Here is a 16813-nt window from a genome sequence, read left to right as displayed (position 1 = left end):
TGATATAAAGAGAGGAGGCCAGGATAATTCCAAAGTTTACAATCTGAGCAATTAGGAAGATAGAGTCACCACTTACCGAGATCTAGGGAAGACTTTGGAGGCACAATTAGGGGAGGGGGTATAAAGGGTTGAAATTAAGAAGACTAATTTGGATGTGTCAGGTTTGTGTTGCATATTCCCGTTGAAAACATCAAGCAGGCAAATGGCTGTCCAGAAGGAGAACTGGGCTGGAAATATTAACATAAATTCTGGAGTCATCACTGCGTAGACGACAGTCAAACCTGAGACCAGGTTGAGATCATGCAGAAAGTGAGTGTTGACAGAGAAGAGAGGAGGTTAGAGAAGAGCCTGGGGCACTCCAACATTTTGAGGGGTCAGAACCAGGCCACAGACTGAAAAGTCAAGCAAGTGAATACCTTGGAAAGTAATACGTGACAAGGAAAAGCTTCTCTCTCCAAGAGGAAATGGATTTGATCTGGAAAAATCTTTAATATTTTCACTGAGGAATGAATACTTGTGATAATCTTTTGTTCTCTAAGAAGCAGACAGGATTTGTCTTATTTTCTTATTTCAAAATAAATTCCAGCTATGACAAGTACTAAAATCCCCTAATAATTTAGGAAAACAAAGCTCCTCCATAAGATTCACATTAATAGATGAGACCAGCATTTCTGCATCACCTTCTTGTTTTCCTTAACACTAAAAATGACTGTTATGGTCTATAAGGAAAACAGCATGGTACATAATAGCATAGGAATAGAGAGACCACTAGCACAGAATAACGCATCCAAAAACAGACTCGGATACATACAAAGATTTAGAATACGATAAAGGTGGCTTCTCAAATCACTAGAGAAAGATGGATTTTTAAATAAACGGTGCTGGGACAATAGCCATTTAGAAAAAAGTAAACCCATACACCAAAATAAATTCCACATGGATCAGCAATCTCAATTTTTAAAATGAAAGAGCATGGCTATATTCCAATAAAACTTAATAAAAATAGGCAGCTGGCCTGTGGGCCATAGTTCACCGATACCTAGGATATAGAAACAAAGGAGGAGAAATATAAAAACATATATACATATATAATTTATATATGTATATTATTAAATTATATAATGTTTATATATGTATATATAATTATATATATATATGTATGTTTACTTTTCCAAAAAGAAGTATAGGAAAGATAAACCAGAAACTAATAAAGCAACTACCTATAAGGGATGGATGGGAATGAGGTGGAGGGGATGATAAGGATGGGAGTGAGACATCACTGAGTATATCTTTCTGTACAATTTTAACTCTTCATTGGTGTAAATGTTCTACACATTCAAGAGTAAATTAAATAAAAAGGATTTTCAAAAACCTTAAAATTGAACACAGACAGAAACAAGTGAATGTAATTGCGTATTAAATTGATATCTTAACCTATATGAGAAATAATTCAAGTAACTTCTGAAAACAGTATCCTGAACTTTAGTGTGATACATTCTTTCTTTTTTTTTTCCTTTTTTTTGAGATGGAGTCTCGCTCTGTTGCCCAGGCTGGAGTACAGTGGCGCAATCTCGGCTCACTGCAAGCTCCGCCTCCCGAGTTCATGCCGTTCTCTTGCCTCAGCCTCCTGAGTAGCTGGGACTACAGGCGCCCGCCACTGGGCTAATTTTTGTATTTTTAATAAAGACAGGGTTTCACCTTATTAGCCAGGATGGTCTCGATCTCCTGACCTTGTGATCTTCCTGCCTCAGCCTCCCAAAGTGCTGGGATTACAGGCGTGAGCCACCGCACCCGGCCTAGTGTGATATAGTCTAAGGACAAAAAGAACCACAAGAAATCTTGAGCTTTACCTAGGAGTTTGTTTTTGATAATGACATTAGTATAGTAACTGTAAAACTATTTTATGTGTGTTACAGGATAGAGCGTATTTTTTTTAATGTGTTTACTAGTTCTACCTACTAAAAGAGCCTAGAAGCAAAGATATCCAATAGCAATGCAGTGTGCCCATAGATCTTGAATTCTGTAACTATTCTCCACCAAAAGGACCCAGGCCTCTTTGGAGAAGCAGCTGACTCCTGGACTGAACAAAATTATTCTGGAATATCTTGCTGCACTGAAAAGCAAGCACGTACTCAAATACTAATACAGCACAAAGGCATAAGAGCCATCTTGAAGTTCTCCCTGGCCAAACATGGGACAATCTGAGCACTAATAAACATAAGTATTATAGAAAAAAAAAGGGATGATGGAAATGAGTTATAACACAATGAACAATACAAATCCATGGTCCAGTTGGGTGCAGTAGTTCATGGCTATAATCTCAGCACTTTGGGAGGCCAAAGTAGGAGGACTGCCAGGAGTTTGAGACCAGCCTTGGCAACACAGTGAGACCACAGCTCTACAAAAATAAGAATTTTTAAAAATTAGCCAGGCATTGTGGTACATGCCTGCACTCCTAGCTACTGGGGAGGCTGAAGCAGGAGGATCACTTGAGCCCAGGAGTCTGAGGTTACAGTGAACTATGATTGCACCATTGCACTCCAGCCTGGGCAACAGAGAAAGAGAAAGATCCTGTCTCAAAAATAAATAAATAAATAATCTAAAACAGAGTAGAAAACCTAGAACTAAAACAGCATACCTTCAACCAACCAATCTGTGGCTAAGTTGACAAAAATAAGCAACAGGGAAAGGACATCCTATTCAATAAATGGCGCTGGGAAAACTAGCTAACCATATGTAAAGGAATGAAACTGGACCCTTTCTTATCACTATATAAGAAAAATTAGCTAAAGATGGATCCAAGACTTAAGTGTAAGACTTCAAAACTATAAAAATCCTAGAAGAAAGCTTAGGAAATACCCTTCTGGATGTCAGCTTTGGCAAAGAATTTATGACGAAGTCCTCAAAAGCAACTGTGACAAAAGGAAAAATGGACAAGTGGGATCTAATTAAATTAACGAGCTTCTGCACAGCAAGAGAAACTATCAACAGGGTAAACAAACAACCTACAGAATGGGAGAACATTTTTGCAAACTATGCATCTGACAAAGGATTAATATCCAGAATAGGAACTTAAACAAATCAACAAGGAAAAAACAAATAACCCCATTAAAAAGTGGGCAAAGGCCATGAACAGATACTTCTCAGAAGACAACATACAAGCAGCCAACAAACATATGAATAAATGCTTAACATCACTATCAGAGAAATGCAAATTGAAGCCACAATGAGATACCATCTCAAACCTGTCAGAATGGCTATTGTTAAAAAAGTCAAAAAATAACAGATGTTGGTGAGGCTTCTGAGAAAAAGGAATGCTTACACACTGTTGGTGGGAATGTAAATTAGTTTAGCCACTGTAGAAAGCAGTCTGGAGATTTCTCGAAGAACTAAAAATAGAACTACCATTTGACCCAGCAATCCCATTACTGTGTGGTATATACATACCCAAAGGAAAATAAATCATTCTATCAAAAAGACACATGCAAACATATATTCATCGCAGCACTGTTCACAACAGGAAAGACATGGAATCAACCTAGGTGTCCATCAATGGTGGACTGGATAAAGAAAATGTGAGATATATATATATCACATAGAATACTATGTAACCATTTAAAAGAATGAAATCACATCCTTTGCAGCAATATGGATACAGCTGGAGGCCATTATCCTAAACAAACAAATGCAGAAACAGAAAACCAAATATTGGAGGTTTCACTTATAAGTAGGAGCTAAATCCTGGGCACATATAAACATAGAGCTGGGAACAACAGACACTGGGGACTCCAAAAGGGGCTGCGGGAGAGGACTGAAAAGCTTCCTATTGGGTACTGTATTCACTATCTGAGTGACAGGATCAATAGAGGCTCAAACCTCAGCATCATACAATATACCCTTGTAACAAACCTGCACATGTATCTCCTGAATCTAAAATAAAACAGTTTTTTTAAAAATCCATGAGTCCATGATTTTAAAGAGAGAAAGCAATAGAAAAAGAAAAAAGGAGAAAAGGAAATTCTTCTTTATAAAAAAAACTCCAAGCAATTAATATAAAATGGTAGAATTAGAAAGTTAACATTTTGCAATCCCCGATATAATAACTGATTCCGGCAAGGATCATTAATGGATGCTAAAACTGGGTGAAAGGGTGTGGGTGAACAGGATTCAAAGTGGTACCCCAAACAATTACTAATTATTTATAAAGGAAAAAAAGAACCTTTGCAATGGAGAGATCTAGAGATCACCACCTAGACCAAGTGATAAAACTTAGTAACACCAACCAAGGGATCAGCTGATGTCATATGCCTCCTAATTTGATAAGCTAAGAAGGACATGTGATCACCTGTTCTGGTCCACAATCTTTAACTCGGATCTTACCATGAAGAATCAATTAGAGAAACCCAGAATGTGAGACATTCTACAACACAACTGGCCTAGGTTCCTCATAAAAGTCAATGTCTTGGTGGGGAATGGGGAAGGGTGAGGACTAGTTTAGATAAAGAGAGACTAAAAAGACAACTATGAAATGCAGTATTTGAGCTCTGATTGGATCCTGGAGTTATAAGAGACATCTGGGGGAACAAAGGGGGGTATTGAAATATAAACTATATATTAAATATTATTAAACCACTATGAAATGTCTTAGATATGAGTGATACTGTGAAACTGTAGAGAATGTCATTAATCTTGAGAGATGCATGCTAAAGTATTTAGGGGTGAAATGTCATGACATCTACAACTTATTTTCAGGTTCAGGAAAAAGAGTGTACTGGGGGATGTTGGGGAATGGGGAGGGAGAAAAAAGTGGGAGGAGAGGGTGGCAAAAAATGGAAGTAAATATTTTTAATAGTGATTTTTTTTTAATTTAACTTTTAAGTTCAGGGGTACATGTGCAGGTTTGTTATATAGGTAAACTTGTGTCACAGGGGTTTGTTGTACAAATTATTTCGTCACCCTGGCATTAAGCGTAGTACCCAGTAGTTATTTTTCCTGATCCTTTCCAATTTCCCACCCTCCACCTTTCAATAGACCCCAGTGTGTGTTGTTCTCCTCTCTGTGTCCATGTGTTCTCATCATTTAGCTTCCACTTACAAGTGAGAACATACAGTGTCCGGTTTTCTGTTCCTACATTAGTTTGCTAAGGATAGTGGCCTGCAGCTCTATCCATGTTCCTGCAAAGGACATGATCTTGTTCTTTTTTATGGCTACATACTATTCCATGATGTATATGTACAACATTTTCTTTATCCAGTCTACCATTGATGGGCATTAAGGTTGATTCCATGTCTTTGCTATTGCAAATAGTGCTGCAATGAACATACACATGCATGTGTCTTTATAATAAAATGATATATTATTTTGGGTATATACCCAGTAATGGGATTGCTGGGTCAAATGGTATTTCTGTCTCTAGGTCTTTGAAGAATCACCACACTGTCTTCCACAATGACTGAACTAATTTACACTCATGCCAACACTGTACAATCGTTCCTTTTTCTCTGCAACCTCACCAGCATCTGTTGTTGTTGTTGTTGTTGTTGTTATTATTATTATTATTATTATTATTATTTGAGTTTCACTCTTGTTGCCCAGGCTGGAGTGCAATGGCACAATCTGGGCTCACTGCAACCTCTGCCTCCCAGGTTCAAGCAATTCTTCTGCCTCAGCCTCCTGAGTAGCTGGGATTACAGGCATGAGTCACCACGCCCAGCTAATTTTGTATTTTTAGTAGAGATGGGGGATTCTCCCTGTTGGTCAGGCTGGTCTCAAACTCCCGACCTCAGGTGATTTGCTCACCTTGGCCTCCCAAAGTGCTGGGATTACAGGCGTGAGCCACCGTGCCTGGCCATATTTCTTTGACTTTTTAATAACTGCCATTCTGACTGGTGTAAGATGGTATCTCATTGTGGTTTTGATTTGCATTTCTCTAATGATCAGTGATGTTGAGCTTGTTGGCTGCATGTGTGTCTTTCTTTTAGAAAGTGTTTATTCATCCTTTAATGGGGTTGTTTTTTTTCTTGTAAATTTAAGTTCCTTATAGATGCTAGATATTACACTTTTGTCAGATGCATAGTTTGCAAAAGTTTCTCCCATTCTCTAGGTTGTCTGCTCACTCTGTTGACAGTTTCCTTTGCTGTGCAGAAGTGCTTTACTTTAATCAGATGCCATTTGTCAATTTTTGATTTTGTTGTGATTGCTTTTGGTGTCTTCATCATGAAATCTTTGTCCGATCCTATGTCCGGAATGGTATTGCCTAGGTTGTCTTCCAGAGTTTTTGTATTTTTGGGTTTTACATTTAGTCTTTTATGCATATTGAGTTAATTTTTGTACATGGTGTAAAGAAAGGGTCCAGTTTCAATCTTCTGCATATGACTAGCCAGTTATCTCAACACCATTTATTGAGTAAGGAATCCTTCCCCATTGCTTTTTTTGTCAGGTTCGTTGAAGATAGTTGCAGGTATGCGGTCTTATTTCTGAGTTCTCTATTCTGTTCTATTGGTCTATGTGTCTCTTTTTGTACAGTACCATGCTGTTTTGGTTACTGTAGCCCTGTAGTATAGTTTGAAGTTGTGTAGTGTGATGCCTCCAGGTGTTTTTGCTTTTGTTTGCTTAGGATTGCCTTGGCTATTTGGGCCCTTTTCTGTTCCATATAAATTTTAAAATAGTTCTTTCTAGAAAAGTTCTGTGAAGAATGTCAATGGTAGTTTAATAGAAATAGCATTGAATCTATAAATTGCTTTTGCCAGTATGGTCATTTTAACAATATTGAGTCTTCCTGTCCATAAGCATGGACTGTTTCTCCATTTGTTTGCATCATCTCTGACTTCTTTGAACAGTGGTTTGTAGTTCTCATAGAGCTCTTTCAAGATAGTGCCATTTTGAAGGCAACAACTGCTCAAGTAAATTCTAAACTAGAATAATGACTATTCTTTGAGAAACTATTCCCGTGTATATCTTAAGTAGTTAAATTCGATAACTGGCCATCCCACTGGTATATATATATACTTTTATCTTTCATCTAAGACTTAGTGCAAGAGATTAAGTAATGAAATGATTTGTAATCCAGTCTTTAGAACTGGACTCTGAACTGAACTAAAAGACATTAAGCACTTGCTCCTTCTGACTTACAGGCATCTATGACTCCACTTACTTCGTCCATAAAATGCGACCAAAGGTAAAGGCTAGCAAAATGTCTTGGTCTTACTATCACATTCTCTGTCAGGCTGGCCTAGATTAACTATATGTAAGCAATGAATCAAACTTCAAGAATCACAAAGACTAACTGTAATCAAAGCCTGTTTAAAGCATCTGGAAGGTGCTGACAGCTACAGAGACTAACAAATGTGGCTGAAGGTGACAGCCAGCACCATCCTACTATAGATGCCATTTACAGAGCACATGTTACCTAACACTTTTGTGTTTTAGAACCATAAAACGTAGAGAGACCTGCCTTATTACTTTACTCCTTATGCACTGTTGTTATTCGTAACTTAATTGCAGCAACAAGCTAGGTACTAGCTTTATGCTGAGTACTCTTCCTGTGTGTTCAAGACTCAGAACAATTCTTGGCAATAGGTGTTATTGTTGCTACTTTACAGGGTTAAGTAACTTCTCCAAGTTTACACAGCCAGTTAAATGCTGAAACCTGAATTCAAACCCTGGTATGTCTGAATCAGATACCCATGGTTTTAACCTGACTGTGATGTTGCTTCCTACGAGTAAAACAAGAGATGACATAATTACCACACCTTAGCATGAAAATTCTGCCAGTTTGAGCATGGAAGAAATGCGAGAGAGTATGTGGTAGGAAGAAGTTTGAGGAATACTTTCTCCTTATTTGAAACAAGGTAATTCTGAAACCATCCCTGAGATGTGGATGCTCATCCTGGATGGATGAAGATCTTGCAGAGATTTCTACTCTAGGTCATGTGCATTCCCAGATGCTGGCAGAAATCCAAGGGGATATCATTCATTGATTATGTCTAATTCAAACTTGTCCAACCTGCCTTATTTTGTTGTTGTTCTGCTTTGTTTTATTTTAGGCTTTTAGCAGCCTGAATCCATGGTTTTAGTTTCTGTCTCTAGTGGTAAGTGGAAAAGAGGAATGAAGAAGGGGTTTTACTGGCCCAACCAGAAACAGAAACTAAGAATCTGTGACTGTATTCTCTCTCTTGAACACCCCTGGCTAATTCTTACCAACATAAGGTTTAGAAAATACTTCTGATACTACAGCTTTGGAAAGCTGACATTCCTATGCTTAAGGCTTTAATGTAGTTCACAACTAAAGAAGATTCCTGATATTCAAAATAACGATTGCTTTTCTTGATCTGCAATTACTTCTCCCAAACAGACCCTTCATATGAAGCATTTATGGCACCATAAAGATCCCAAAGCTCCTGCAACTCATAAACATCACCACCTGCCAGAATGTCTGTGAGAAGAATATGGTCGAAGCCTATCTATGAGGACAGAATGGGGATAAGAAACAGTCATCATCATCATCATAATAGCCAACATCTACAAGTGCTTCCTAAATGCTTCTCTCTCTTCTAAATATTTTACACATATGAATTCATTTAATCCTCACAATGATCCTTTCAAGTAAGAACTATTTTTAACCCCATTGTAGAGATGCAGAAATGGAGACCAGAGATGTTAAATTACTGGCTTGGGGTCTCTTAGATAATAAATGAGATAGTTAGGATTCAAAGCTAGGCAGCTGGCTCCAGTACCTGCGGCTCTCACCACACTCTGCCGCCTCTCAATATGGAACCACAGGGATCAGCTTCTGGTCTAAGCTGTGGAAAGGCTGGGAGGGCTAAACACAACAGCAACATTCCTGTTACATATGTAATTTCCTTTAGTCTTTGAATCGCCCTGTAGGGAACATCAGTGTGTCCATCCAGGGGCTCAGCCATGGTAAACATCTTGCTCAACATCATCCAGCTCAGAGAGAATGGCATCTGCATCTACAGTCCCACACTGTGAGCCCTATGCAGTTTATAAAGTGCTGCCACATGCACTGTGACATCAGGTTTCCCAGCCTTTCCAGGAGCTCTGAAGAGGCTGATGAGATAATGTTAGTTATGGTTATGGAATCAATATTCATGCCAGCTTACAGTAAACACAAGATACCAACTAGGCAGGGTGATGGGACATCTGTATTGTTTCCCTTTATGAATGATGACTGATATATGTCAGGGGAGGACATACTGCAGAGTTCATCAGCAGTTACAACAGGCAACTCCATTATGTTTAGAAAATTAAGAATACAGATTGTTACAACATGAATAAACTTTGAAGACATTATGACAAGTGAGAGAAGCCAGCCATAAAGGACCACATAATATAGATTCTACTTACAAGAAATGTCCAGAATATGCAAATCAGAGAGAGAGAAAGTTGACTGGTAACCACCTAGATCTAGGGAGGTTGGGGGCACATGGGAAGTGCTGCTAATAGATACAGGGTTTCTTTTGGTGGGGAGGTGATAAAAATGTTGTAAAATTGATTGTGGCAACGGTTGCACAACTCTGTGAATATATTAAGAACGATTAAATTGTACAATTTAAGTGGGTGAATTGTATGGTATGTAAATTTTTTCTCAATAAAGCTATTGTAAAAAATAAAACAACACAGGAGCAAAGTCCCCCCAGCCGTGTCCACCCCCACCCCCACTCTTACGAGCTGCTAGTACTCACTTCGAAACCTTCACGAAATCACCTGCCCAGCCTCCCTCTCGGCAGCGAGGTAATTTAGGAGAGGAAGTCTACAAGGAAAGAGAAGTCAAAAAACACATTCACTCAACATTTGCATTTATTTTATTTTATTTTTTATTTTCTATTTTTTGAGATGAAATCTCGCTCTGTCACCCAGGCTGCAGTGCAGTGGCGTGACCTCAGCTCACTGGAACCTCCGCCTCCTGGGTTCAAGCAACTCTGCTGTCTCAGCCTCCCGAGTAGCTGGGATTATAGGCGTGCACCACCACACAGAGCTAATTTTTGTATTTTTAGTAGACACAGGGTTTCACCATGTTGGCCAGGCTGGTCTCAAACTCCTGACCTCAAGTGATCCAACCGCCTGGGCCTCCCAAAGTGCTGGGATTACAGGCGTGACCCACTGTGCCCGACCAACATTTGTGTTTAAGCACCACAATGGCTGAGGGTAAGCTCACCTACACCAACCAATATTCGGCCTACCTTCTGAATAAAAATACAGTGATCTTTCTAACTTACTATGAAAATCTGGGTTCCTTCATACCCTCCTGGTGAGTTATAAATTGGTACCATGTTTCTGGAGGGCTATTTGGTGATGTTTATTAAAAGCCTTAAAAATGCTCATACTTTTTTTTTTATCATGGAAATATTTATTTATTTATTTTATTATACTTTAAGTTCTATACTTTATTATACTTTAAGTGTTCAAGTGTTCTCATTGTTCAATTCCCACCTATGAGTGAGAACATGCAGTATTTGGTTTTCTGTTCTTGCGATAGTTTGCTGAGAATGGTGTTTTCCAGCTGCATCCATGTCCCCACAAAGGACACGAACTCATCCTTTTTTATGGTTGCATATTATTTCATGGCGTATATGTGCCACATTTTCTTAATCCAGTCTGTCACTGATGGAAAAATGCTCACACTTTTTAACCTAGCAATTCTAATCCCAGAAATTGATCCCAAGGAAAAAATCAGAGAGGAATATAATGTTATTTTTGAGTAGTGAATAGCTAGAAACAACCAAAATTGCTAGCAATAAGGAATTAAGTAAATGGTAAAATACACATGAAAATACTATGCAAGTAACAAAAAGTCATGTTATTAAAAAAAAACCCAATGATATAAGAAAGTTCGATACATTTTAATTTTCAAAAACATGTTACCAAACAGTAAGTATATGCTTTTGATGCATTTTTTTAAATGATTATCAACATATACTATCTAGTGTTAATGAGTTATATGTACATGACTGACAGGGGACTCCATTATAGGCAATTTTAATTTTCCTTTTTTCTTCTGCTTTTATAAACCAAAAAGTAATAAAATAAAGATGTAAGAGTGAGACTTGCTTAGAAGACATAAACTAAATTGGTGGGTGGATTAAAAATCTACTCAAGAGGCCGACCCCAACCCCTGCCACTGCTGCCAGTGACCGAGTACAGTGTCTAAGAGACTTGGGGATTGACTTGCCCCCACCAACAACTAGCACCTATGTATGCCATCTAGGGGCCTGAGGATAGGCTGACCCCACTCACTGCCACCACTGCCAGCACACACACGACCCAGGGGCCTAGGATGGATCCAGCCTGCCCATCACCACTGGTGCACATTTTCTGGGGTCCAAAGGACTGTTCTGCCCTATGTGCCACCCACGCATGGTCTGGGGGCCTGGGAATAGGCCTACCCTACCTGCCACCAGTGTCCATGCATGTCTCCCAAAAGCCTGATGACCAGTCTACCCAGCTTGCAGACACCACCCACCCATATGCACTACCTGGGGACCTGGGGACTGGCTCACCTGGCCCACCACTGCCACCCCTGGCACCTGAGCAAGGCACTGGAGGCCTAAGGACTGACCTGCCCAGATCCACCATCACCAGAGCCCATGCACACCACCTGGGGGCCCCAGGGACTAGCATACTTGGCTTTCCACCCCCACCACCAGTGCCTAAGTACAAGCCCACTTGGTATTCCCATTTGCAGCAAAGCCTTGTCACAGCCTCTAATAACAGCTATAGCGTAAGCCACTAAAGAACCCATTGATACCCACTGATGCTGATTACAGCTGAAGATATATAAAAACTACATGACCGCACCCACCCAGAATCAAAGCCAAAGCACCCCACCTAACCAACACTATAGATACATCTATAGGAAAAAGTCTTTTCCTATGGAAGTCAATCCATAAGACTGGAAGATGCAACTATTACACCAGATACACAGATATCAATGTAAGAACACAAGAAACATGAAAAAGTAAGGAAACATGACACCTTTAAAGGAACACAATAATTCTCCAGTAACAGATTCCAATGAAAAGAAAATACATGAAATGGATGAAAAAGAATTCAAAACAATGATATTAAAGAAACTCAGTGAGATATGAGAGAACACAGATAAAAGAGTACAAAGAAGGCCAGTTGCGGTGGCTCACGCCTATAATCTCAGGATTTTGGGAGGCCGAAACAGGTGGATCACAAGGTCAGGAGATAGAGACCACCCGGGCCAACATGGTGAAACCCCGTCTCTACTAAAAATACAGAAATTAGCTGGGCGTGGTGGCACATGTCTGTAATCCTAGCTACTCGGGAGGCTGAGGCAGGAGAATCGCTTGAACCAGGAAGTCGGAGGTTGCAGTGAGCTGAGATCACACCACTGCACTCCAGCCTGGTAACAGGGCGAGACTCCATCTCAAAAAAAAAAAAAAGGTACAAAGAAATCAGAAAAATGATTCATGATCTGAATGGGAAAGTCAATAAAGAGATAGCCATCATAAAAAAGAACCAAACAGAAATCCTGGAACTGAAGTCAATGAAAGCAAGAAAAAATACAATCAAGAGCTTCAACAATAAACTATACCAGGCAAGAGAAAAAGAATTTCAGAACTTCAGGACAGGTCTTATGAAATAACTCAGTTAGACAAAAAAGAAAAAAGAAGAAAGTCTACTTGACATATGCAATACCATAAAGAAAACAAGTATTAAAATTTTTGAAGTCTCAGGAGAAGAGATGGGCAAAGGTATTGAAAATCTATTAATGCAATAATAGCTGAAAACTTCCCAAGTCTTGAAAGGGATATAGATATTCAAATACAGGAAGCTCAAAGGTCTTAAAATAGAAACAGATCATCTAGACAGAAAACCAATAAAGAAAACTGGGAATTTAAACTGCACTTTAAACCAAATGAAATTAACAGACATTTACTAAACATTTCATCCAATAGCTGCAAAACACACATTCTTCTCATCAGCACATGGAACATTCTCCAGGACAGACCATATGTTAGGCCACAAAACAAATGTCAAGAAATTTTTAAAAACCAAAATCATATCAAGTATCTTTCAGATGACAATGGAATAAAACTAGAAATCAATAATAAGAGGAATTATGGAAACTGTACAAATACACAGAAATTAAACATCATGCTCCTGAACAACCATTGGATCAATGAAGAAATTAAGAAGAAAATTTAAAAATTTCTTGAAACAAATGAAAACAGAAACACAACATACCAAAACCTATGGGATACAGCAAAAGCACAGCCAACAGGGAAGTATAGCAATGAAAACCTACATCCAAAAAAAAGGAAAGATTCTGAATGAACAAGCTAATAACACACCTCAGGGAACTAGAAATGCAGGAACCAGTCAAACCCCAAATCACTAGAAGGAAAGAAATAATAAAGATCAGAATAGAACTAAACAAAATAGAGACTTAAAAAAATACAAAGGATCAATGAAACAAAAGATGGCTTTTTGAAAAGATAAACAAAATTAGCAAACTGTGAGCTAGACCAACCAAGAAAGAGAGAAGACTCAAATAAATAAAATCAGAAATGAGAAAAGAGACATTACAACTGATACCACAGAAATACAAAGGATTATAAGAGACTACTATGAACAAGTATATGCTAATAAATTGGAAAACCTACGGGAAATGGATAAATTCCTGGACACGTACAACCTACCAAAATTGAACCAGGAAGAAATAGAAAACCTGAACAGACCACTAACAAGTAATGAGATTGAATCAGTAATAAAAAGCTTCCCAACAAAGAAAAGCCCAAGACTAGATAGCTTTACTACTGAATTATACCAAACTTACAAAGAAATAACACCAATTTTTCTCAATCTATTCCCAAAAATTGAATGGGAGGAAATTCTTCCTAACTCTTCTACAAAGCCACTATTACTCCGACACCAAAACCAGATAAGGACACAACCACCACAACAGCAACAACTATAGGCCAACATCCCTGATGAACATAGGATGCAAAAATCCCCAACAAAATACGAGCAAACTGAATCCAACAACACATCAAAAAGATAACACACCATGATCAAGTGGGATTTATCCCAGGGATGCAAGCATGGTTCAACATAAGCAAATCAATAAATCTGATATATCATACCAATAGAATGAGGGATAAAAATCATATTATCAACTCAATAGATGCAGAAAAAGCATTTGAAATGATTGAACATCCCTTCATAATAAAAATTCTCAGCAAATCAGGCATGGAAGGAACAAATCAGGCCTCAACTTAATAAAGGCCACATATGACAAACCCACAGCTAACATAATACTTAATGGAGAAAAGCTGAACATTTTTCCTCTAAGAACTGGAACAAGACAAGGATATCCACTTTCACCACTTTTATTTAACATAGCCCTAGAAGTTCTAGCCAGAGTAATCAGGCAAGAGAAACAAATAAAAGTCATCCAAATTGGAAGACAGGAAGTGAAACTGTCCCTCTTTGCAGATGATATGATCTTATATATACAAAAACCTAAAGATTCCATCAAAAAATTCTTAGAATAAGTAAGTGAATTCAGTAAAGTTGCAGAATATGAAATCAACATACAAAAATCAGTAGTGTTTCTACACACCAATAACAAACTAGCTGAAAAATAAATCAGGAAAGCAATCCCATTTATAATAGCTACAAAAAAATACTTAGGATTACATTTATCCAAGAAGGTGAAAGACTTCTACAGTGAAAATTACAAAACACTAATGAAAGAAATTGAAGAGGACATAAACAAATAGACATCTCATGCTCATGGATCAGAAGAATTAATATTGTTAGAATGACTGTACTACCCAAAGGAATCTATAGGTTCAATACAATTCTGTCAAAATATCCATGACATTCTTCACAGAAACAGAAAAAATAACCCTAAAATTTGTATGAGACCACAAAAGGGCCTGAATAGCCAATGCAACATTGGGCAAAAAAGGACAAAGATGGAGGCATCACACTATTTGACTTCAAAATATCTAATACTACAAAGCTATAATAACCAAAACATCATAATATTGGTATAAAAACAAATAGATCAGTGGAAGAGAATAGAGAACCAAGGAATAAATCCACGTATTTCTAGCCAAATGATTTTTTAAAAAGACACCAAGAACATATTAGGGAAAGAACAGTCTCCTCAATAAGTGGTGCGGGCAAAACCAGATTTCCATATGCAGAAGAATGAAACTAGACCTTCCCCATCTCTCACCATATAAAAAATCAAATCAAAATGGATTAAAGACTTAAATGTAAGACCTGGCACTATAAAATCTACTAAAACCTTCTGCACCGGAAAGGAAACAATCAACACAGTGAAAAGATAAACTAAAGGAGAAGATACCTGCAAACTATCCAACAAGAAACTAGTATCCAGAATATGCAAGAAACTCAAATAATTCAATAGCAAAAAAAAAAAAAAAAAAAAAAAAAAAAAAAAAAAAAGCCCCATTAAAAAGCAGGCAAAGGATCTGAAAAGAATCTCAAAAGATGACACACAAATGGCCAAGTATATGAAAAAATGTTCTACATCACTGATCATCAGAAAGATGCAAATCCAAAACCACACTGAGATATCATCTTACCCCAGTTAAAATGGCTCCTTTGAGCCTGGCCTGAGTTGTCACTTTACTAATGGATATCAAACGGTTAACAGTGCTCCCTAAGAGTCTAAAAACCAAAATGATCATCTTTATCTTGTTTAACCACAAACCCAAGGAAGCCATGGCTATTGGGTGAAAATCCCTTCTGCCTAGAGGTAACACAAAGCCACATTTCCTCTCATTTGCTTCCCACTATAAAATGGTACCAGCAGCTTCAAAACAAAGAGATCACCAGCTAAAAGTCAATTCTCCAAAGCCAATACAGTTTAACACCTACTTCTAAAATCAAAGGATTTTTTTCACTAATAACTGAAGCCATTAGGAGTTGATATAATATTATAAAAACTGTATAAGCTACTTTTCATTTCCTCCACCCAAACATTGAGATCACTCGGAAAAATAAAAATTGCAAAGAAATCCTCTGAGCAAAATGAGTCAGGACTACGGTAGTTAGCTTGCTTCCCACTGGTCAACCTCAGGAGAGAGCACCGAAGCAGAGGGGAGAGGAGGAGGGACAGGTAGCCTTAGCTCTCTGCAAAGTAGGCTTGGGCATTTAGAGGGAGATGCCTATCTCCTGATGGGAAGTCCTTACACACATGATTTCATTCTCCGAGTCCAAGGATTAGAAATGTTTTTGTAAACACCCCCTAGTATGAGTCTTATTATGGGCACACACAAATACCCTGTCTGGATGAGATGGACTTAATTAACAACTATTACCAAGTTATACGCTCTTCCCCAGAAATCAACCTTGTTACCCATGTGGGGAACTCGGCACTGGTACCATGTGCACTGGGTGCAATAGAAAAAGTAGAAGATATCATCCCTGTCCCAAATGTTCCATGAGACCAAGAAGATGCAGAGTTCAGTGTATCAGGCCTGTACAAAATCCACATAATTGGATGTCAGGCTTAATCTGAAACCCAAGAGGCCACAATGGAAGTGAGTGGAAGTGAGAATTAGGCGTCCGTGATGGAGACACAGAATTGTTCCAGGAAGAGGCTGCATCCAGGATCCAAAGATGAAGCTGAGGAGGAATCCCTCAGCCATGGGGCAGTTACACCAAAATTTGCAGTTTTCTTGCCATCTTGGTGGTTTTTATTGGGGCATTATTAAGGCTGCTCTGATAAGCATGCATAAAGCTTACAATACACGTCTAAAAGCTAAACAGAATTGTACAGACTCGG

At 38.4% G+C, this 16813-nt stretch overlaps 1 protein-coding gene across 2 annotated transcripts in view; it reads right to left on the bottom strand.

Moving 5' to 3' along the window:
• Positions 1 to 16813, bottom strand: part of IFT43 (intraflagellar transport 43) — a 96837-nt gene that overhangs the window by 51043 nt on the left and 28981 nt on the right. For both annotated transcript variants that reach the window (XM_025392856.1, XM_025392855.1), the window contains exon 3: positions 9705 to 9772. In XM_025392856.1, coding sequence (XP_025248641.1) covers positions 9705 to 9772 — 68 coding nt within the window. The remainder of the gene's footprint in view (positions 1 to 9704; positions 9773 to 16813) is intronic.

The sequence above is a fragment of the Theropithecus gelada genome, chromosome 7b (genome assembly GCF_003255815.1).
Source record: "Theropithecus gelada isolate Dixy chromosome 7b, Tgel_1.0, whole genome shotgun sequence".
In the NCBI taxonomy this organism is placed as follows: Eukaryota; Metazoa; Chordata; class Mammalia; order Primates; family Cercopithecidae; genus Theropithecus; species Theropithecus gelada.
Note: the sequence above shows the minus strand (reverse complement) of the source record. Positions and strands in the feature narration are given on the sequence as shown.